This window comes from Zootermopsis nevadensis, unplaced genomic scaffold, assembly GCF_977971745.1.
Source record: "Zootermopsis nevadensis isolate Lab colony 2312 unplaced genomic scaffold, Znev_1.0 Znev_ptg000017l, whole genome shotgun sequence".
Taxonomy (NCBI): Eukaryota; Metazoa; Arthropoda; class Insecta; order Blattodea; family Termopsidae; genus Zootermopsis; species Zootermopsis nevadensis.
Window position 1 is genome coordinate 4,657,327 of NW_028259149.1, and position 23,524 is coordinate 4,680,850.

Consider the following 23,524-nt stretch of genomic DNA (forward strand, 5'->3'; position numbering starts at 1 on the left):
GGTGAAATTTGGAAGAAATTTTTTCAAAATTTTCGAAAAATCAAGAAACGCTGGAAATTGTCCAAAAAGCGAACAAAACCAAATTTTTTTGAAAAAATTCCACATTCAAATTTTTTTCAAATTTTTTTGGTTTTGTGCGCTTTTCAGACAATTTCCAGCGTTTTTTGAATTTTCGAAAATTTTCAAAATTTTGAATTTTTTTTAAAAATTTCACCAAGAGATACATGCCAACCTCGGCGAATACCTCACCCTGTCTCTGCCGGACTCTGCCTCTATCCTTTCCGATTGCTGACTGCCGCGGTTTCTGCACAACGTTCCTATGCAGGGCTCGAAGTGCGGCCGACCGTGTCCCTGCCGATCAAGGTATCTGCCTTACGTGTTGCATCCCGCACCTCGGCTTATAGAAGACGTCACGTAAGAGACCGTGTGAGGCACAGACCGCGTTCGTGAGAGACACAGTACATGAGACACAGTATGACGGCTATCTGTCCTGCATGGCATCAAGTGGGGTGAAATTTGGAAGAAATTTTTTCAAAATTTTCGAAAAATCAAAAAACGCTGGAAATTGTCCAAAAAGCGCACAAAACCAAAATTTTTTGAAAAATTCCACATTCAAATTTTGTTCAAAATTTTCAAAATTTTTTGGTTTTGTGCGCTTTTCAGACAATTTCCAGCGTTTTTTGAATTTTCGAAAATTTTCAAAATTTTGAATTTTTTTTAAAACTTTCACCAAGAGATACATGCCAACCTCGGCGAATACCTCACCCTGTCTCTGCCGGACTCTGCTCTATCTTTCCGATTGCTCACTGCCTCGTTTTCTGCACAACAGGCCTATGCAGGGCTCGTAGTGTGGCCGACCTTGTCCCTGCCGGTCAAGGTATCTGCCTTACGTGTTGCATCCCGCACCTCGGCTTAGAGAAGACGTCACGTAAGAGACCGTGTGAGGCACAGACCGCGTTCGTGAGAGACACAGTACATGAGACACAGTATGACGGCGAACTGTCCTGCATTGCATAAGGTGGGGTGAAATTTCGAAGAAAATTTTTCAAAATTTTCAAAAAATCAAAAAACGCTGGAAATTGTCCAAAAAGCGCACAAAACCAAAAAATTTTGAAAAATTCCACATTAAAATTTTTTTCGTTTTGTGCGCTTTTCAGACAATTTCCAGCGTTTTTTGAATTTTTGAAAATTTTCGAAAGTTTGAATTTTTTTTAAAACTCTCACCAAGAGATACATGCCAACCTCGGCGAATACCTCACCCTTTCTCTGCCGAACTCTACCTCTATCCTTTCCGATTGCTGACTGCATCGGTTTCTGCACAACCGTCCTATGCAGGGCTCGAAATGTGGCCTACCGTGTCCCTGCCGGTCAAGGTATCTGCCTTACGTGTTGCAACCCGCACCTCGGCTTATAGAAGACGTCACGTAAGAGACCGTTTGAGGCACAGACCGCGTTCGTGAGAGACACAGTACATGAGACACAGTATGACGGCGATCTGTCCTGCATTGCATAAGGTGGGGTGAAATTTGGAAGAAATTTTTTCAAAATTTTCGAAAAATCAAAAAACGCTGGAAATTGTCCAAAAAGCGCCCAAAACCAAAATTTTTTGAAAAATTCCAAATTCAAATTTTTTTGGTTTTGTGCGCTTTTCAGACAATTTCTAGCGTTTTTTGAATTTTTGAAAATTTTCGAAATTTTGAATTTTTTTCAGCACTCTCACCAAGAGATACATGCCAACCTCGGCGAATACCTCACCCTGTCTCTGCCGGACTCTGCCTCTATCCTTTCCGATTGCTGACTGCCTCGTTTTCTGCACAACCGGCCTATGCAGGGCTCGTAGTGTGGCCGACCTTGTTCCTGCCGGTCAAGAAATCTGCCTTACTTGTTGCATCGCGCACCTCGGCTTATAGAAGACGTCACGTAAGAGACCGTGTGAGGCACAGACCGCGTTCGTGAGAGACACAGTATGACGGCGATCTGTCCTGCATTGCATAAGGTGGGGTGAAATTTGGAAGAAATTTTTTCAAAATTTTCGAGAAATTAAAAAACGCTGGAAATTGTCCAAAAAGCGCACAAAACCAAAAATTTTTGAAAAATTCCACATTCAAATTTTTTCAAAATTTTCAATTTTTTTTGGTTTTGTGCGCTTTTCAGACAATTTCCAGCGTTTTTTGAATTTTCGAAAATTTTCAATATTTTGGATTTTTCTTAAAACTCTCACCAAGAGATACATGCCATCCTCGGCGAATACCTCACCCTGTCTCTGCCGGACTCTGCCTCTATCCTTTCCGATTGCTGACTGCCTCGTTTTCTGCACAACCGGCCTATGCAGGGCTCGTAGTGTGGCCGACCTTGTAACTGCCGGTCAAGGTATCTGCCTTACGTGTTGCATCCCGCACCTCGGCTTATAGAAGACGTCACGTAAGAGACCGTGTGAGGCACAGACCGCGTTCGTGAGAGACACAGTACATGAGACACAGTATGACGGCGATCTCTCCTGCATTGCTTAAGGTGGGGTGAAATTTGGAAGAAATTTTTTCAACATTTTCGAAAACTCAAAAAACGATGGAAATTGTCCAAAAAGCGCACAAAACCAAAAATTTTTGAAAAATTCCTCATTCAAATTTTTTTCAAAATTTTCAAATTTTTTTGGTTTTGTGCGCTTTTCAGACAATTTCCAGCGTTTTTTGAATTTTTGAAAATTTTCGAAATTTTGAATTTTTTTCAGAACTCTCACCAAGAGATACATGCCAACCTCGGCGAATACCTCACCCTGTCTCTGCCGGACTCTACCTTTATCCTTTCCGATTGCTGACTGCCTCGTTTTCTGCACAACCGCCCTATGCAGGGCTCGTAGTGTGGCCGACCTTGTCCCTGCCGGTCAAGGTATCTGCCTTACGTGTTGCATCCCGCACCTCGGCTTATAGAAGACGTCACGTAAGAGACCGTGTGAGGCACAGACCGCGTTCGTGAGAGACACAGTATGACGGCGATCTGTCCTGCATTGAATAAGGTGGGCTGAAAATTGGAAGAAATTTTTCAAAAATTTTCGAAAAATCAAAAAACGCTGGAAATTGTCCAAAAAGCGCACAATACCAATTTTTTTTGAAAAATTCCACATTCAAATTTTTTCAAAATTTTCAAATTTTTTTGGTTTTGTGCGCTTTTCAGACAATTTCCAGCGTTTTTTGAATTTTTGAAAATTTTCGAAATTTTGAATTTTTTTCAGAACTCTCACCAAGAGATACATGCCAACCTCGGCGATTACCTCACCCTGTCCCTGCCGGACTCTGCCTCTATCCTTTCCGATTGCTGACTGCCTCGTTTTCTGCACAACCGGCCTATGCAGGGCTCGTAGTGTGGCCGACCTTGTCCCTGCCGGTCAAGGTATCTACCTTACGTGTTGCATCCCGCACCTCGGCTTATAGAAGACGGCACGTAAAAGACCGTGTGAGGCACAGACCGCGTTCGTGAGAGACACAGTACATGAGACACAGTATGATGGCTATCTGTCCTGCATGGCATCAAGTGGGGTGAAATTTGACAGAAATTTTTTCAAAATTTTCGAAAAATCAAAAAACGTTGGAAATTGACCAAATGCGCAAAAAACCAAAAAAATTCCACATTTCAATTTTTTCAAAATTTTCAAATTTGTTTGCTTTTGTGCGCTTTTCAGACAATTCCAGCGTTATTTGATTTTTCGAAAATTTTCAAAATTTTGAATTTTTTTCAGAACTCTCTCCAAGAGATACATGCCAACCTCGGCGAATACCTCACCCTGTCTCTGCCGGACTCTACCTTTATCCTTTCCGTTTGCTGACTGCCTCGTTTTCTGCACAACCGGCCTATGCAGGGCCCGTAGTTTGGCCGACCTTGTCCCTGCCGGTCAAGGTATCTGCCTTACGTGTTGCATCCCGCACCTCGGCTTATAGAACCGTGTGAGGCACAGACCGCGTTCGTGAGAGACACAGTACATGAGACACAGTAAGACGGCTATCTGTCCTACATGGCATCAAGTGGGGTGAAATTTGGAAGAAATTTTTACAAAATTTTCGAAAAATCAAAAAACGCTGGAAATTGTCCAAGAGCGCAAAAAGCCAAAAAATTTTGAAAATTTTCACATTTCAATTTTTTTCAAAATTTTCAAATTTGTTTGGTTTTGTGCGCTTTTCAGACAATTCCAACGTTTTTTTGATTTTTCGAAATTTTTTGAAATTTTGAATTTTTTTCAGTACTCTCTCCAAGAGATACATGCCAACCTCGGCGAATACGTCATCCTGTCTCTGCCGGACTCTGCCTCTATCCTTTTCGATTGCTGACTGCCTCGTTTTCTGCACAACCGGCCTATGCAGGGATCGTAGTGTGGCCGACCTTGTCCCTGCCGGTCAAGGTATCTGCCTTACGTGTTGCATCCCGCACCTCGGCTTATAGAAGACGTCACGTAAGAGACCGTGTGAGGCACAGACCGCGTTCGTGAGAGACACAGCACATGAGACACAGTATGACGGCGATCTGTCCTGCATTGCATAAGGTGGGGTGAAATTTGGAATAAATTTTTTCAAAATTTTCGAAAAATCAAAAAACGCTGGAAATTGTCCAAAAAGCGCACAAAACTAAAATTTTTTGAAAAATTCCACATTCAAATTTTTTTCAAAATTTTCAAATTTTTTTGGTTTTGTGCGCTTTTCAGACAATTTCCAGCGTTTTTTGAATTTTCGAAAATTTTCAAAATTTTGAATTTTTTTAAAACTCTCAAAAAGAGATACATGCCAACCTCGGCGAATACCTCACCCTGTCTATGCCGGACTCTGCCTCTATCCTTTCCGTTTGCTGACTGCCGAGTTTTCTGCACAACGGGCCTATGCAGGGCTCGAAGTGTGGCCGACCGTGTCCCTGCCGAACAAGGTATCTGCCTTACGTGTTGCATCCCGCACCTCGGCTTATAGAAGACGTCACGTAAGAGACCGTGTGAGGCACAGACAGCGTTCGTGAGAGACACAGTACATGAGACAAGGTATGACGGCGATCTGTCCTGCATTGCATAAGGTGGGGTGAAATTTGGAAGAAATTTTTTCAAAATTTTCGAAAAATCAAAAAACGCTGGAAATTGTCCAAAAAGCGCACAAAACCAAAATTTTTTGAAAAATTTCACATTCAAATTTTGTTCAAAATTTTCAAATTTTTTTGGTTTTGTGCGCTTTTCAGACAATTTCCAGCGTTTTTTGAATTTTCGAAAATTTTCAAAATTTTGAATTTTTTTTAAAACTTTCACCAAGAGATACATGCCAACCTCGGCGAATACCTCACCCTGTCTCTGCCGGACTCTGCTCTATCTTTCCGATTGCTCACTGCCTCGTTTTCTGCACAACAGGCCTATGCAGGGCTCGTAGTGTGGCCGACCTTGTCCCTGCCGGTCAAGGTATCTGCCTTACGTGTTGCATCCCGCACCTCGACTTAGAGAAGACGTCACGTAAGAGACCGTGTGAGGCACAGACCGCGTTCGTGAGAGACACAGTACATGAGACACAGTATGACGGCGATCTGTCCTGCTTTGCATAAGGTGGGGTGAAATTTGGAAGAAATTTTTTCAAAATTTTCGAAAAATCAAGAAACGCTGGAAATTGTCCAAAAAGCGCACAAAACCAAAATTTTTTTAAAAATTCCACATTCAAATTTTTTTCAATATTTTCAAATTTTTTTGGTTTTGTGCGCTTTTCAGACAATTTCCAGCGTTTTTTGAATTTTCGAAAATTTTCAAAATTTTGATTTTTTTTAAAACTCTCACCAAGAGATACATGCCAACCTCGGCGAATACCTCACCCTGTCTATGCCGGACTCTGCCTTTATCCTTTCCGTTTGCTGACTGCCGCGGTTTCTGCACAACGGTCCTATGCAGGGCTCGAAGTGTGGCCGACCGTGTCCCTGCCGAACAAGGTATCTGCCTTACGTGTTGCATCCCGCAACTCGGCTTATAGAAGACGTCACGTAAGAGACCGTGTGAGGCACAGACAGCGTTCGTGAGAGACACAGTACATGAGACAAGGTATGACGGCGATCTGTCCTGCATTGCATAAGGTGGGGTGAAATTTGGAATAAATTTTTTCAAAATTTTCGAAAAATCAAAAAACGCTGGAACTTGTCCAAAAAGCGCACAAAAACAAAATTTTTTGAAAAATTCCACATTCAAATTTTGTTCAAAATTTTCAAATTTTTTTGGTTTTGTGCGCTTTTCAGACAATTTCCAGCGTTTTTTGAATTTTCGAAAATTTTCAAAATTTTGAATTTTTTTAAAACTCTCAAAAAGAGATACATGCCAACCTCGGCGAATACCTCACCCTGTCTATGCCGGACTCTGCCTCTATCCTTTCCGTTTGCTGACTGCCGCGTTTTCTGCACAACGGGCCTATGCAGGGCTCGAAGTGTGGCCGACCGTGTCCCTGCCGAACAAGGTATCTGCCTTACGTGTTGCATCCCACACCTCGGCTTATAGAAGACGTCACGTAAGAGACCGTGTGAGGCACAGACCGCGTTCGTGAGAGACACAGTACATGAGACACAGTATGACGGCTATCTGTCCTGCATGGCATCAAGTGGGGTGAAATTTGGAAGAAATTTTTTCAAAATTTTCGAAAAATCAAAAAACGCTGGAAATTGTCCAAAAAGCGCACAAAACTAAATTTTTTTGAAAAATTCCACATTCAAATTTTTTTCAAAATTTTCAAATTTTTTTGGTTTTGTGCGCTTTTCAGACAATTTCCAGCGTTTTTTGAATTTTCGAAAATTTTCAAAATTTTGAATTTTTTTAAAACTCTCAAAAAGAGATACATGCCAACCTCGGCGAATACCTCACCCTGTCTATGCCGGACTCTGCCTCTATCCTTTCCGTTTGCTGACTGCCGCGTTTTCTGCACAACGGGCCTATGCAGGGCTCGAAGTTTGGCCGACCGTGTCCCTGCCGAACAAGGTATCTGCCTTACGTGTTGTATCCCGCACCTCGGCTTATAGAAGACGTCACGTAAGAGACCGTGTGAGGCACAGACAGCGTTCGTGAGAGACACAGTACATGAGACAAGGTATGACGGCGATCTGTCCTGCATTGCATAAGGTGGGGTGAAATTTGGAAGAAATTTTTTCAAAATTTTCGAAAAATCAAAAAACGCTGGAAATTGTCCAAAAAGCGCACAAAACCAAAATTTTTTGAAAAATTTCACATTCAAATTTTGTTCAAAATTATCAAATTTTTTTGGTTTTGTGCGCTTTTCAGACAATTTCCAGCGTTTTTTGAATTTTCGAAAATTTTCAAAATTTTGAATTTTTTTTAAAACTTTCACCAAGAGATACATGCCAACCTCGGCGAATACCTCACCCTGTCTCTGCCGGACTCTGCTCTATCTTTCCGATTGCTCACTGCCTCGTTTTCTGCACAACAGGCCTATGCAGGGCTCGTAGTGTGGCCGACCTTGTCCCTGCCGGTCAAGGTATCTGCCTTACGTGTTGCATCCCGCACCTCGACTTAGAGAAGACGTCACGTAAGAGACCGTGTGAGGCACAGACCGCGTTCGTGAGAGACACAGTACATGAGACACAGTATGACGGCGATCTGTCCTGCATTGCATAAGGTGGGGTGAAATTTGGAAGAAATTTTTTCAAAATTTTCGAAAAATCAAGAAACGCTGGAAATTGTCCAAAAAGCGCACAAAACCAAAATTTTTTTAAAAATTCCACATTCAAATTTTTTTCAAAATTTTCAAATTTTTTTGATTTTGTGCGCTTTTCAGACAATTTCCAGCGTTTTTTGAATTTTCGAAAATTTTCAGAATTTTGATTTTTTTTAAAACTCTCACCAAGAGATACATGCCAACCTCGGCGAATACCTCACCCTGTCTATGCCGGACTCTGCCTTTATCCTTTCCGTTTGCTGACTGCCGCGGTTTCTGCACAACGGTCCTATGCAGGGCTCGAAGTGTGGCCGACCGTGTCCCTGCCGAACAAGGTATCTGCCTTACGTGTTGCATCCCGCAACTCGGCTTATAGAAGACGTCACGTAAGAGACCGTGTGAGGCACAGACAGCGTTCGTGAGAGACACAGTACATGAGACAAGGTATGACGGCGATCTGTCCTGCATTGCATAAGGTGGGGTGAAATTTGGAAGAAATTTTTTCAAAATTTTCGAAAAATCAAAAAACGCTGGAACTTGTCCAAAAAGCGCACAAAAACAAAATTTTTTGAAAAATTCCACATTCAAATTTTGTTCAAAATTTTCAAATTTTTTTGGTTTTGTGCGCTTTTCAGACAATTTCCAGCGTTTTTTGAATTTTCGAAAATTTTCAAAATTTTGAATTTTTTTAAAACTCTCAAAAAGAGATACATGCCAACCTCGGCGAATACCTCACCCTGTCTATGCCGGACTCTGCCTCTATCCTTTCCGTTTGCTGACTGCCGCGTTTTCTGCACAACGGGCCTATGCAGGGCTCGAAGTGTGGCCGACCGTGTCCCTGCCGAACAAGGTATCTGCCTTACGTGTTGTATCCCGCACCTCGGCTTATAGAAGACGTCACGTAAGAGACCGTGTGAGGCACAGACAGCGTTCGTGAGAGACACAGTACATGAGACAAGGTATGACGGCGATCTGTCCTGCATTGCATAAGGTGGGGTGAAATTTGGAAGAAATTTTTTCAAAATTTTCGAAAAATCAAAAAACGCTGGAAATTGTCCAAAAAGCGCACAAAACCAAAATTTTTTGAAAAATTTCACATTCAAATTTTGTTCAAAATTATCAAATTTTTTTGGTTTTGTGCGCTTTTCAGACAATTTCCAGCGTTTTTTGAATTTTCGAAAATTTTCAAAATTTTGAATTTTTTTTAAAACTTTCACCAAGAGATACATGCCAACCTCGGCGAATACCTCACCCTGTCTCTGCCGGACTCTGCTCTATCTTTCCGATTGCTCACTGCCTCGTTTTCTGCACAACAGGCCTATGCAGGGCTCGTAGTGTGGCCGACCTTGTCCCTGCCGGTCAAGGTATCTGCCTTACGTGTTGCATCCCGCACCTCGACTTAGAGAAGACGTCACGTAAGAGACCGTGTGAGGCACAGACCGCGTTCGTGAGAGACACAGTACATGAGACACAGTATGACGGCGATCTGTCCTGCATTGCATAAGGTGGGGTGAAATTTGGAAGAAATTTTTTCAAAATTTTCGAAAAATCAAGAAACGCTGGAAATTGTCCAAAAAGCGCACAAAACCAAAATTTTTTTAAAAATTCCACATTCAAATTTTTTTCAAAATTTTCAAATTTTTTTGATTTTGTGCGCTTTTCAGACAATTTCCAGCGTTTTTTGAATTTTCGAAAATTTTCAGAATTTTGATTTTTTTTAAAACTCTCACCAAGAGATACATGCCAACCTCGGCGAATACCTCACCCTGTCTATGCCGGACTCTGCCTTTATCCTTTCCGTTTGCTGACTGCCGCGGTTTCTGCACAACGGTCCTATGCAGGGCTCGAAGTGTGGCCGACCGTGTCCCTGCCGAACAAGGTATCTGCCTTACGTGTTGCATCCCGCAACTCGGCTTATAGAAGACGTCACGTAAGAGACCGTGTGAGGCACAGACAGCGTTCGTGAGAGACACAGTACATGAGACAAGGTATGACGGCGATCTGTCCTGCATTGCATAAGGTGGGGTGAAATTTGGAAGAAATTTTTTCAAAATTTTCGAAAAATCAAAAAACGCTGGAACTTGTCCAAAAAGCGCACAAAAACAAAATTTTTTGAAAAATTCCACATTCAAATTTTGTTCAAAATTTTCAAATTTTTTTGGTTTTGTGCGCTTTTCAGACAATTTCCAGCGTTTTTTGAATTTTCGAAAATTTTCAAAATTTTGAATTTTTTTAAAACTCTCAAAAAGAGATACATGCCAACCTCGGCGAATACCTCACCCTGTCTATGCCGGACTCTGCCTCTATCCTTTCCGTTTGCTGACTGCCGCGTTTTCTGCACAACGGGCCTATGCAGGGCTCGAAGTGTGGCCGACCGTGTCCCTGCCGAACAAGGTATCTGCCTTACGTGTTGCATCCCGCACCTCGGCTTATAGAAGACGTCACGTAAGAGACCGTGTGAGGCACAGACCGCGTTCGTGAGAGACACAGTACATGAGACACAGTATGACGGCTATCTGTCCTGCATGGCATCAAGTGGGGTGAAATTTGGAAGAAATTTTTTCAAAATTTTCGAAAAATCAAAAAACGCTGGAAATTGTCCAAAAAGCGCACAAAACTAAAATTTTTTGAAAAATTCCACATTCAAATTTTTTTCAAAATTTTCAAATTTTTTTGGTTTTGTGCGCTTTTCAGACAATTTCCAGCGTTTTTTGAATTTTCGAAAATTTTAAAAATTTTGAATTTTTTTAAAACTCTCAAAAAGAGATACATGCCAACCTCGGCGAATACCTCACCCTGTCTATGCCGGACTCTGCCTCTATCCTTTCCGTTTGCTGACTGCCGCGTTTTCTGCACAACGGGCCTATGCAGGGCTCGAAGTGTGGCCGACCGTGTCCCTGCCGAACAAGGTATCTGCCTTACGTGTTGCATCCCGCACCTCGGCTTATAGAAGACGTCACGTAAGAGACCGTGTGAGGCACAGACAGCGTTCGTGAGAGACACAGTACATGAGACAAGGTATGACGGCGATCTGTCCTGCATTGCATAAGGTGGGGTGAAATTTGGAAGAAATTTTTTCAAAATTTTCGAAAAATCAAAAAACGCTGGAAATTGTCCAAAAAGCGCACAAAACCAAAATTTTTTGAAAAATTCCACATTCAAATTTTGTTCAAAATTTTCAAATTTTTTTGGTTTTGTGCGCTTTTCAGACAATTTCCAGCGTTTTTTGAATTTTCGAAAATTTTCAAAATTTTGAATTTTTTTTAAAACTCTCACCAAGAGATACATGCCAACCTCGGCGAATATCTCACCCTGTCTCTGCCGGACTCAGCCTCTATCCTTTCCGATTGCTGACTGCCTCGTTTTCTGCACAACCGGCCTATGCAGGGCTCGTAGTTTGGCCGACCTTGTCCCTGCCGGTCAAGGTATCTGCCTTACGTGTTGCATCCCGCACCTCGGCTTATAGAAGACGTTACGTAAGAGACCGTGTGAGGCACAGACCGCGTTCGTGAGAGACACAGTACATGAGACACAGCATGACGGCGATCTCTCCTGCATTGTTTATGGTGGGGTGAAATTTGGAAGAAATTTTTTCAAAATTTTCGAAAAATCAAAAAACCCTGGAAATTGTCCAAAAAGCGCACAAAAGCAAAAAATTTTGAAAAATTCTACATTCAAATTTTTTTCGTTTTGTGCGCTTTTCAGACAATTTGCAGCGTTTTTTGAATTTTCGAAAATTTTCAAAATTTTGATTTTTTTTAAAACTCTCACCAAGAGATACATGCCAACCTCGGCGAATACCTCACCCTCTCTCTGCCGGACTCTTCCTCTATCCTTTCCGATTGCTGACTGCCTCTGTTTCTGCACAACCGGCTTATGCAGGGATGGATGTGTGGCCGACCGTGTCCCTGCCGGTCAAGGTATCTGCCTTACGTGTTGCATCCTGCACGTCGGCTTATAGAAGACGTCACGTAAGAGACCGTGTGAGGCACAGACCGCGTTCGTGAGACACACGGTACATCAGACACAGTAAGACGGCAATCTGTTCTGCATGGCATAAGGTGGGGTGAAATTTGGAAGAAATTTTTTCAAAATTTTGGAAAAACAAAAAACGCTGGAAATTGTCCAAAATTCGCACAAAACCAAAACATTTTGAAAAATTCACATTTTAAAAAAAATTCAAAATTTTCAAAAATTTTTGGTTTTGTGCGCTTTTCAGAGAATTTCAAGCGTTTTTTGATTTTTCGAAAATTTTCGAAATTTTGAATTTTTTTTCAAAACTCTCACCAAGAGATACATGCCAACCTCGGCGAATACCTCACCCTGTCTCTGCCGGACTCTTCCTCTATCCTTTCCGATTGCTGACTGCCTCGTTTTCTGCACAACCGGCCTATGCAGGGATGGATGTGTGGCCGACCGTGTCCCTGCCCGTCAAGGTATCTGCCTTACGTGTTGCATCCCGCACATTGGCTTATAGAAGACGGTACGTAAGAGACCGTGTGACACAGACCGCTTTCGTCAGAGACACAGTACATCAGACACAGTATGACGGCGATCTGTCCTGCATGGCATCAGGTGGGGTGAAATTTGAAAAAAAAAATTGAATTTTTTTCAAAATTTTCTAAAATACAAAAAACGCTGTAAATTGTCCAAAAAGCGCACAAAAACAAAATTTTTTGAAAAAGTTCACTTCCAAATTTTTTTCAAACATTTCTAAAATTTATGGTTTTGTGCGCTTTTCACAAATTTTGCAACAATTTTTGAGTTTTCGATAATTTTGAAAATTTGCATGATATGTTTTCCAAATCTGACATAACACATCCCTATCAGAACTAGTCTCTTCCGGACCCGTTCTCTGGCAATGTCTACTTCACAGTCTCAGCTGGACACGGTGTGTGCCTCACCCGGTGGCTGCTTTACACAGTGTGATTCACCGTGTCTCTGCTTGACTCCGTTTCTGATATACCCGGCATCTGCTTAACGCTGTCTCTGTCTCACCCGTTCTCTGCTTTCCATTTTCTTTGGCTCACCAAATCTTTGCTTGCCTCTGTCTCTCTCTCTCTCTCTCATGTCACCAAATAAATAACTTCATACAAGCGACACTTGTAAGAAAATCACTGGTAACGGAATTGTTTCATTGTTGTCCGTTGAGTTTAACTCTGGTAATTTGATATTTAACCATAAACACGAATATTTTCAATAAATTCTTAGGATTCAATATGAGTTAAATCTCAGCGTCTGTTAGCTTTACAAGAAACATTCTGTTGAATGGAGTTATTAATGCTTTACCATACACACGACACCCCGAAGACATTCATGGTTCGCGGAGGTAAATATTCCATGTATAATTAACCTCGATACAAAAGAGATGAGCGGCCAGATTCGTTAACATATTCGATCGTTGTGACGAGAAACAAATCTTGTTCATCATCCATGTTATTGACAGCTATCAGTTCCTTCGCTAACTAACTACATGGAACAGAGTCCTTCTTCAGAAGATAACAGTATGCTCAACTACTCAAGAAACACAAACCCTTGTTCACTTGATCCTTCCGCTGGTGCCTATCCTGACCCCGATGAATCTAATACACGCTCAGCCCTTTATCCCTAGGTTTTCCGAGCGGACTCTTTCCTTCAGATTTCCCAACGGAAACTGCAAATTCATTTCTCACACACCCTATTCACGCTACATGCAGAACCAATCTTGTCCTTAAAGAGATACCCATTATGCAAATTAAATATCCCCGTTACTAGAGATCAAATCCTTATATTAAGGCAAGGTAACTGGGCATATTTTCTTACTTAATTGCACCAAAAACCGCAACATTAAAAAAAATTTATTTACAGTTTAAATTCTAAACTTAATTTATATACTAATAATTAATTTTAACACCAATACCTTACAGATATATGAAAGAAAGGAAATTCTTACATAACATTTCACATATACAAATTATTTCTTTCAATTTAAGAAACAGAATTAATCTAATGTAGTCTAATCTCCCCTATATACTTTTATACCTCACAACGCATGCAGTGTAACGTGTAGGCCAACTAGTTAATGACATGACAAGGCAGCACTGAAACATATATTCCGTCAACTTTCGAAACACTAACAGTAATGAAACAACTACATTAAATTTATTAAGCGATATTAAAATTAATTATAAGATCAAGCTCAGTCTCTTTTAAGGTAAGTTGGTATTTGAAATACACATATTGTTGATTGCTTAAACAATTTAGCAATAATAAGTGTAAACATAAGTAAAATAACAACTGTTATGTTTCTATGTACTCAGCCAATCTTGGACAAAATATAATGTCTTAAATTCCAGGACCCTAAAGCAATTAGAAAGACATACGAGTTAGAATTTTTTAGTGGCAGAGGAACATCGGCGCAGTAGAACGTCAATTGTCATTTTTTGGACTGTGACGCCGTGTGATTAAAGACGTTTCGGAAGAACACATCGCCTCCAAATTCAAGAAACATGGACCACGATGAACGTTATTTTAGGTATGTTAATAAAAATAAAACTTATACATGTTGACTTTATAAAGCAACTCTTTTAATTTCGACTAATATATTTAAATAAAATCAGTATTTTTAATACACAAAGATGAAAATGTTACTCAAAGAACAGACTCATGGAGGATAATGTAATAGGTACCATGGGCGAAGTGAGAAAACATTAAGTTTTGCTCTGCATTCTTTAGAGAATCAGAAAATACGAGATACATAGATATATTAGTACTTTGTGGAAACTACATTATCAAAGGTCAACATGCAACAACGAGAAATTATGTAGGGAGATACAGCGAAGTTGAAAAATCTGTAAGTGATTTTTCTTTGATAGCATCCGCAAAAGTTATTAAACACCTTGGCCACTTTTGCCACTACCAATAAGCACCGTGGCACGAAGAAATTTACAACTAATATTTTGTTTATTTAAAATCAATGTACGAAGCACAAAACAGCTGTTTACAGCATGAAAACACTTTATAACGTACGCTGTAATTTAGGTCAAACAATTTTATTTCAGCGTTTTTATAGAAGCAAGTTTACTCTTATCTTTCATTCTTAATCAGTTAAAAATCCACGAAATTAAATCTTGCAGAAAATTATCTATACGTAATCCAGAACTTCGCTCTTAAGCGACGTATTTTGTATTCAGTTAAATTACTAAATAATGTTTCAGAACGACATTAAGGCTCTCGATATCCAGTAAAGCATTTTAATCTACCAATCTATTAAATATATATTTTAACAAGTGTAAATATAATATTGAAAGATCATCGATAATCACCATGTAATAGATCGCCCAATTAATCTACGATCTTATGACAGATATGAGAACTGTCATGGAACACTAATTATAAACTTTTGTTAAAACTGTAAAAGCTTCTGTCAATTAAATCAGTTATTGATTTTTGACAAAGTCTTGTGGCTGAGGATGATATAAAGTTGTAACATGACAGAGGAGGTATTTTTTTAGTGTTACAGCCCATCAGCTGTCCATGTTTTTTAACTTTGAAAGTGCGTTCTACGGGACACACTAGTTTTGCCTTCTTCCCTGATATTACGTGATAGTATTAGCATACATATATTGACATCATATTCCGTCCAGAGATTGTCACGAACAACCTGAAACAGTATTTGCATCTAAGAAACAACACAGATTAATAAGAACACAGAGACAGAGAGTGGTCTTCGTTTCTTATTTTCCTAGACTAAGGTAAAACGAACCTAGACGCACATCACAGTTTTAATGAATATCGACCATGTTCTTTATTTACAAGTAACAACTAACATTTGCTATATTCTGACTCTATAAATGAAGACACCAATACAATATTTTGAAACCTTTTGTGTCACGCATTGCACATGTACCTCAAGACATATCACGAATTAATACGCAACCATTTCTTTCTTAAAAAGGCATAGCTACTGGGAAAACCGTTTGGTTTTGTAATTGGTACATGTCTGCTCTCTTAAATATAAATCAATCTGCAGGATTGTTAGGATAATCGTAATTATGTAAAGGGCTTCAGAAATATCTCCAGAAACATATTTAACGTGTAGCAGAATGTGGGATAAATCTATCATTCACAAACATCCGTCTAAATATGCAACGCACACTTCATGATGCACACATCTACATAATTTACATAGTATTCCTATATTCAAATACGTATTAAATAATTCCGTACGTTCCATTAGTAGTCATAATATTATTACAACTAAGACATTTATTATTGTCACCACAGCCTTTGAGAGTAATATCTCATGATAGACATTTGAATTAAAAAAATGAGTTCTATTACATTCCTTCACTTAATTTTAATATTATTATATACAACATAATACATTAGATATTTTTTTCATTTCAAAATATAATATATATGTACATTTGATATTATTTGAAAGATTATCTGCTTAAAATCGCTAATAATTTTCTTGTAACAGGAAACTAAAACATTTTCAATATTCAATAACACGTCTATCTTTTAACATGACTGTCTACTGGAATGTTGGGCAGTGTAGTCTAGCGAAATTTTACCGACGTTTAAGATTTGATTGCTGCTTTCATCGTCAGGTCGATGAGCGATAATGGATGCAGAAATCGCATCAGAAACGTCTGAAAACCTCCACCAGACTACACGGCTCTACAACCCAGAAGATAGCCATCTTCATACTCGCTGTCGTGGAATCTCATCCTACTGTCTGCTGTCTATTTCATAAAGATTAAAAAGTACTCCGAAACTACTAATTTATTGAATTCGAGGACAAATATTAATGACGTAATTGAATCAAAGTAACATTAAAAATATTTTTATCGTGTAGACATGTGTTAATAGCGAATTTCGGTGAAGAAGCTATTCACAGCTAAGTATTTTGTTTCTGGGCATTAAAACCCTGTTGTGGGTTTTCGCCACCTCCTTTTCAGAGGATTCTTGGTCTTTGAAGTGTGCATCTGTGAGTAGTGAGTGACCAGCCCATTGACTCTGCACAATTTCTACCCAATCCTGATTTGACTGCTCGTAAGTTTCTTTTACATGCGTAAAGCTACGGCTTTACTTCCCCTCCGAAGGAAAGTTTTGCTACAGATTTTTGTCACCCTTAAAAATCCATCGACCTCGGCCGGGATTGAACCCGCGAACCTTGGGGGTCCAATGGCGAGCACTAGTCCACCGAGGGCGACACAGATTAGTAATGGTAGCAATAATTCCAATTGTAATAACAGCAACATAAATTTTTAACATTTAGGGAAATATCTAATACAATTATAAACGGAGAAAATGCAGTCACATAAGAATCTGTTCTGCTGGATTTATGCACAATCACGGAATGGTTTCTATACAGCAGGTGATGGGATCGTGTAAATTAGACTGCTTTGTCGACGTTTCAGGGACACGTCATGTTACTGTTCATCTTGTAAATAAAATAACAGTTGCTCTGTATGTTCTCGCAATGTTTCGAATACCAGCGTAACGTCCAAATGACTGTTACGGTGACAACTCAGTTTCTTCTTTGAAATGATTTCCAATACTGAAAGCCTACAGGAGGCGAGAACTAATTAATATTATTGCTAGTAATTATTATAATTATTATTCAACTCCATTACTAAAAATTTGTCAACAGCAAAAGGCCAAAGGCAAGCAGACACTAATAAATATTATACCTCACGGACTTCGTGTCTACGTGTGTATGTACATAATTTATTCTAAGCAGATAAACTTTACATCGTCTACTAACTCTAATGTCACCATATTTATAAATATGTAATACTTAAATTACCTGGGACAGGATTTTTCACTCTTCAAAAGAGTTTTAAACTTTGGTTTGAAAAATGTACATCTTTCTGACTATAGATTCTGTTTTAAACGTGGGTAAATGTTAACAGCTTTCACTCAAATCGCATTTTAAATACATTATTCTATTCAAATAAAAAACGCGCCTATTTAAAAAACATCTGCAAATTACAATTAGTTATAACATTTTTTATAATATTTAAATCAATCTTAATAATCAGGTAACAAGGATAAAATTCTCCTTGAATAGAACCTCATAAGTGGCTCTAAAGCTTAAACAAGGATATTCTTATGAAATTTTCTTAATTTGTTTTAGGTTATATTCCAATAAACTCAATGCCACTAATCAACAATATAGCTTTATGTCGATTCAATATAACTATTTATATTGCTTGACTTACGTTTAAGTTCTCAGAAGGTATCGCGTCCTTAAATTCATCTGAGACTACGCGAAGTGCCGATTCAAACGGACAGCTGTTTTAACTCGCGCCATAACTTTTCTGTGGTCAGGAGTGACGTCATAAGCAGTGCTACAGTGGTGTGATAATAAAACTCGGTACTGAGAAACGAACTCATAGCACACCAATTTCTTAGGACAAGTTTACATTTATTTTACACGTTATTATACTTACTATTCACACTCGATTGCAATTAATGCTATATTTATAGAGAACAATAAGAAGGTTTGAGGTTGGCTAGCTTGTGAAGTCACTGCCATTACGATCATACAGTAACGATTTTCTTCTCTTTTTCGTGATACATTTTAGTTCCGGCAGAGTCCGCGTAGAGCGCCATGTGCGTTATCGGCGCCAGAGTTGCTTATTCGTTTAAATATCGGCAGAATAACAAATGAATTAATTAATTAATAATTTAATCAATGCTTGAGGATACGTTTATAGTTTGAGGGGCAGGTTAAAAATATTTAGTGAAAATGTTCTACAGACGGCATTTGCTAAGTTATTTCACATTTATTATTTATGCAACAGAAGTTTCTATACAACAAAATATTAACGTGTATCTATATATTCTTTGACATCAGAGTGAGAAATGAATTCTTTAACATCAATGCGAAGATAAAATAAAAATTAATGCATACGCCAGTGAATAATATTATTATGTTACAGGTTTTTTATAAGTATATATTAACTTTCACAAACATCACATAGCCTATATTTACCAGATGAAAAATTGAAAATAAAATTCAATAAAATGTATCACGAAAAATGGATGAAAAAGTTCTGTGTGAAACAATTCACACATATAATTCGTAGAATTATAACCACTACCACATATTGACTGGAGTTTTAATTGATCTCGATGAATCGATAAATTAAATAAGATACAGTCACTCAGTACGCACCATCGTCCACTGTCCCATACTTGTAGTAGCCGTCTTTTGTTTCAGGTTGAACAGCTTCTACATGATTTATAAACGGATTCGTGGGCTGTTGTTCTGCATGGTTTATGAAGGGATTTGTTGAGGGGTACATCGGAGGTTGGTGCCCTGCTACAGAAGTTTGTTCAACTGAACCGTAAGTAGGTCCGTGGCTGTTTACCTGTCCTTGATAATCTTGAACTCCTTCCTGTAATTACAACACACATCATGGACCATAATGATTATGCCGACTTATTAATGTTTCGTTTAACAATTCAGTTTGTGATAATCGTAGTATTTATTCAAGATAAATGCCCGGCCCATCGTAGTCCACATTATTTAAATACTGTAATAGAAAACTACGTGATGTATATAATTCAATAATTTCTTCGTATTATATCCTCCATTCGCAATTTAATTCAAGCCTTTTAGAACTAAGTGTTCTTCTGAGCATTATATTTTGAAAGTCATGTGACTAAAATTATTCCTTGAAAGTAAAGGATAACGTCTGTCAGCAATACAAAATAAATTTATAAAAATATTGTGTTAGGATCTGCGCTCAATGGATATTTTTCAATGTCCTTGATATCCAGAAATTGCATTTGCACTTACGGGACACAATTCATGGATGTCTATTATGCTCTCTTTTGAATATATGTCACGTGCCCTGCAAATGTCAGAACAGGAACTAAACCGTGCAATAAGCACCGCCCGTCAACTTCATCGTCCTGGAAGTTTAAAAGTAACGCGTAATGTGATACGGGAGCAGTTCATCACAAGATTTGCCAAGAGAAGAATGCGAAGCTGAAAGAATTCTTGCCACAGATCTGAAGTTTACATTCACGACAAGTGCAATCACTCCAAAGTGCAAATATATATATATATATAAATGAATTGTTTGAAATCAGTGCTTCATATAAATGGGCATTCAAATCTCATGCTTCGTCTCAATGATTTACCTACACGCATTTCTTTCACGGTTTGACACCTTCTTCGTAACAAGACGAATGAGGCTGCATCCTTACGAATCCCCTTCCATCATATAGTTTTGATCAAACCTCTCAGATACCACGTGGTCCCGAAGAGCGAATTAAGTTACAGGAGTTATTAAAGCAGAAATTAAGCAAAAAATAATTAGACTGTAATAAGTGCTCTCCTGAGAAACCAGAGTTATAAAGCGGAGTTCGGAATGAACGAAGACAGATTATTGATTTAGTCTTCTCTGTTTCAATGACGATATTTATAACATAAAGTTTTAAAGCATCGAATGAGATAAAAATATGAGTTGATAAGGATTTAGAAGCTATCTTGATCTGTTTCAAGGAATTATCCTAGAATTTACCAGAAAGACCGAGTAAAACAGTAATAAAAGTCAACTATGGCAGGCGATAATTAGCTGAAATTAGAACAGTGTTAGTTCTAAGTAAACGTTTAGCGTGTTCCTGCCACGCCAATCTCCGGAACACGCGCTAACAAGGTTAATATTCCGGGTCTCATTTCGAGTTTTGTCATTAATCTAAAATATAAAACGAAAATACATAAAGACCCCACTCGGACGGCTAGGAAACGCATTCCCACCACTTAGACCCCGGTTCAATCCCAAGTGGCTGCAAGTGACATTCGCGGAGCCGCCGAATTATTACATTTAATCATAATTTCATCATTCTTCCATATTCATCTACCACAGCCCCACGTGGCGTGCGATATCCCTGAGCAAACAACACACTACTTTATCCTCGTCCTCAAGGTCAGGGCTTCATCTGTGAACCGACACTTGATTGACCTCGGAGTGGCAGTAATTTACTTTAAAAGTATCACATGAAGCCATAGGCGGAAATCCCGTGTAAGTCAACCAATGTTCAGTGTTAATCACGGTTGTGGCATAATTACAAATTTAATCGCTTCTTTAATTGACCTCAGTCTCACACGTACCGAACTCTTAGGCAGATCTCCTTCTTCAAGCGGATTCCAGACCTTTTTCTTCTCCTCGGCAGATGGCTCTGCCCATGGTTGAAGCTCGCCGGAAGCGAAGACGGCATAGAACGTCACACCAAAGAAATGCACGACTGCTGCCATAATGAAAACTATCTTCCAACTCTGTCGGGACTGGTCACAAAGCAAATTCACAATGAGTGGAACTACAATCGATTTCATGGCGATAGACTCTTTTAAATGCGAATACAAACTCATGACAATTTACTTCCACACGTAAAATGTCATTTTATTGAACTATTTCTAAAGTTCTCTGCTGTATTGGCAAGTCTTTCGACAGCAGGATATGGCCCTGGTGGTATCTTGTGAAAGTAGTAATGAACCTTCGAGTTCTTTGACTAGATTAGAGTATCTTCTCATGAAGGACTCTGCCCCATGGAGTTACTTTAAATTCAGCGAGTGATTGTTATCAAAATAATGAAATATACATAACTAAAATGTCACTGTTTTTTATATGCGAGTGAAACTTGGCCTGTAACTCAAAAACGAAAAACAAAGATTGAGGGACTTTCAGAACAAAGTTCTGGGAGAGAGATGTTAAGTAGCAACTAACGAGATAATGACGTACAGATAAGCTGGAGCAATTTTCCCCTGTAGTTACATGAAGCAAGTAGCAAGTTCTCTACCGATACCGATTTTTCGCCGGGAATAAACCAACCGAAAAGTACTTTGCCCTTGGAAGTGTCTGGGCATTGCACAGTCGTGTCGTTTATAAATTACGTGCGCTCAGACAGTACAGGATTCTTCCCTCTGGCTCAGTAGACACGCGGTAAGGAAGTGCGAACAATGCTCGTCATATGAAGAGGCAGACAGGCGAAACGGAATTGGGGACTTCGTTCAGAATGAGAACTACTTTTGCCACCGTTGGTGCAATAATGAACCAAAGGGACTCTAGCGTCTAAAATGTGGCATTATTTACTAAAGATGAAGGATATAATTTAATTTCATTGATCTGAATATGGACGTTATTTTAATTTTTTTTTATAAAATTATAATTTTAGCTGTTGTTAGGCTATAATTCTCATATATTTCTTAGCTCCACGAAGTTAATTTTAATTTTGATTAATACCATAAGACTAATTAATATAAATGGGGTAACTAAATCAGTAAAGTAACTTGCTATGGGCTGGAAAACCAGAGTTCGATTCCCAAGAATTGTAAGAATTTTGTTTATTGCCACGATGTCCATACTGGCTTTGAGTCCACGCTGTTGAAGCGGCTGAGCGTGGAACAGAACTAATCCAAATCTAGTACCGAGGTTCAGGAAAGAGGTGAGTTACACCTCCACTCCCCCTGCGTCGTAATGATGAGATGCTTAATAAAGTACAGAGATAACTTTATCTCATGCTAGACTAACAGCATTTAGCATCGGGTTGATACGTAATCTCATAGCCCTGTTGATGGAAGCAGTACATTTACTAAGCCGATCATTTTAGTGTACTTACACCATCCTTCGTGATGCTGTCGGTTGCTATGGGACACATGAAGCCCGCAATCGTCCCAATCCCATTGGACATCCCCATCAAGATGCTGGCATAACGCGGTGCAATGTCCAGGTGATTCACGTTGAAACCTGTTTGTTATAAATTATTTGAAATAAATTTAAATGCGATCGAACAGGTACAATTTGGGTAACGGATACCACGTGTTATATAATTTCTCTAGTGCGTGGCTTTGGGGCACTATGATAAAATTAATTCATACAAATTTGTAAATAATTATTGGCGAAAATGTTTCTTTGCGAAATTGTTTTGTTTCTTCCGTCTGTTACTAAATATTTTCAATTAGCTGCTGTCAATTAAATCTACGAATGGACAGAAAAGTGGTGAAAACTAATAAAACCAATAAATATGTATAATAATGTTGCTTTAGAGTGATTTTCAAGTATCGTAACGTAATTACAGCTGAAACGAACTGAAAGAGTCAAACGAATGCAAAAGTATGGACATCATTAATTTACCAGATATGGCGAATCCGCTGAATGCAACGCCCAGGGTAAGGGCGGCTGTAGCCGTCACCGCTGTCTGAGCGTAAGCAACTACGAGGAAGAAGATTGCTTCCATGCCGAAGCCTCCGCAGTTAAACAGCTTCCTTACGTTCGTAGTAGTGAGAATGCCTTTCTTCCGCACGTGATCTGCCAGCAGGCCTCCCATAGGCACGATCAGAGTCATCAGCAAGTGTGGCAGAGCGCCGATGAATCCCGTCTGAGCCGTCGGTCCGTACGTCATGCAAAGAAACGTACAAAGAACTCGCACTAAGTCAGACACTGTGGCGACTATAAAGATGGCTGTCTTGAGCTATGATAAACCGTGTAGTCTGTTAGAAGTTTACCGAAAACAGCCCTGATGATGGAGGCGGCAAGTACCATTGAATCTTCGGTAAACCTCTACGAAACTACACAGAAGTCATCTTCGAATTTGACACTGTTCCTTAACATTAAATGATTCGCTTTAGGGACGTCTGTCTTTAACTGGCCCTTCAGATCTCACGGTTGAAGTCTGAATTAAGAGGTTACATTTAAATAAAATATCTGTTTATACCGAACACCTGTAAAGCATTGCATAAGGACAGATTTAGGTCAGAAAATCATGTTAACCTGCTTTAGACAATGATGCTTTGTGGGGTGTGACGCCGCGTAGACTCTATAGGTAGATGCGTCTACCGACCGGTCTACACGGCGCCAAAATCT

At 39.3% G+C, this 23,524-nt stretch overlaps 1 protein-coding gene across 2 annotated transcripts in view; it reads right to left on the reverse strand.

The window, feature by feature from the left end:
- Positions 1-13,480: 13,480 nt before the first annotated feature.
- Positions 13,481-23,524, reverse strand: part of VGlut (Vesicular glutamate transporter) — a 74,893-nt gene continuing 64,849 nt past the window's right edge. For both annotated transcript variants that reach the window (XM_022064043.2, XM_087350163.1), the window contains 4 exons: positions 22,796-23,039; positions 22,281-22,408; positions 20,776-20,949; positions 13,481-19,051 (listed from right to left, as the gene is read on the reverse strand). In XM_022064043.2, the coding sequence (XP_021919735.1) occupies positions 18,818-19,051; positions 20,776-20,949; positions 22,281-22,408; positions 22,796-23,039 (780 nt within the window). In that variant the 3' untranslated portion in view covers positions 13,481-18,817. The remainder of the gene's footprint in view (positions 19,052-20,775; positions 20,950-22,280; positions 22,409-22,795; positions 23,040-23,524) is intronic.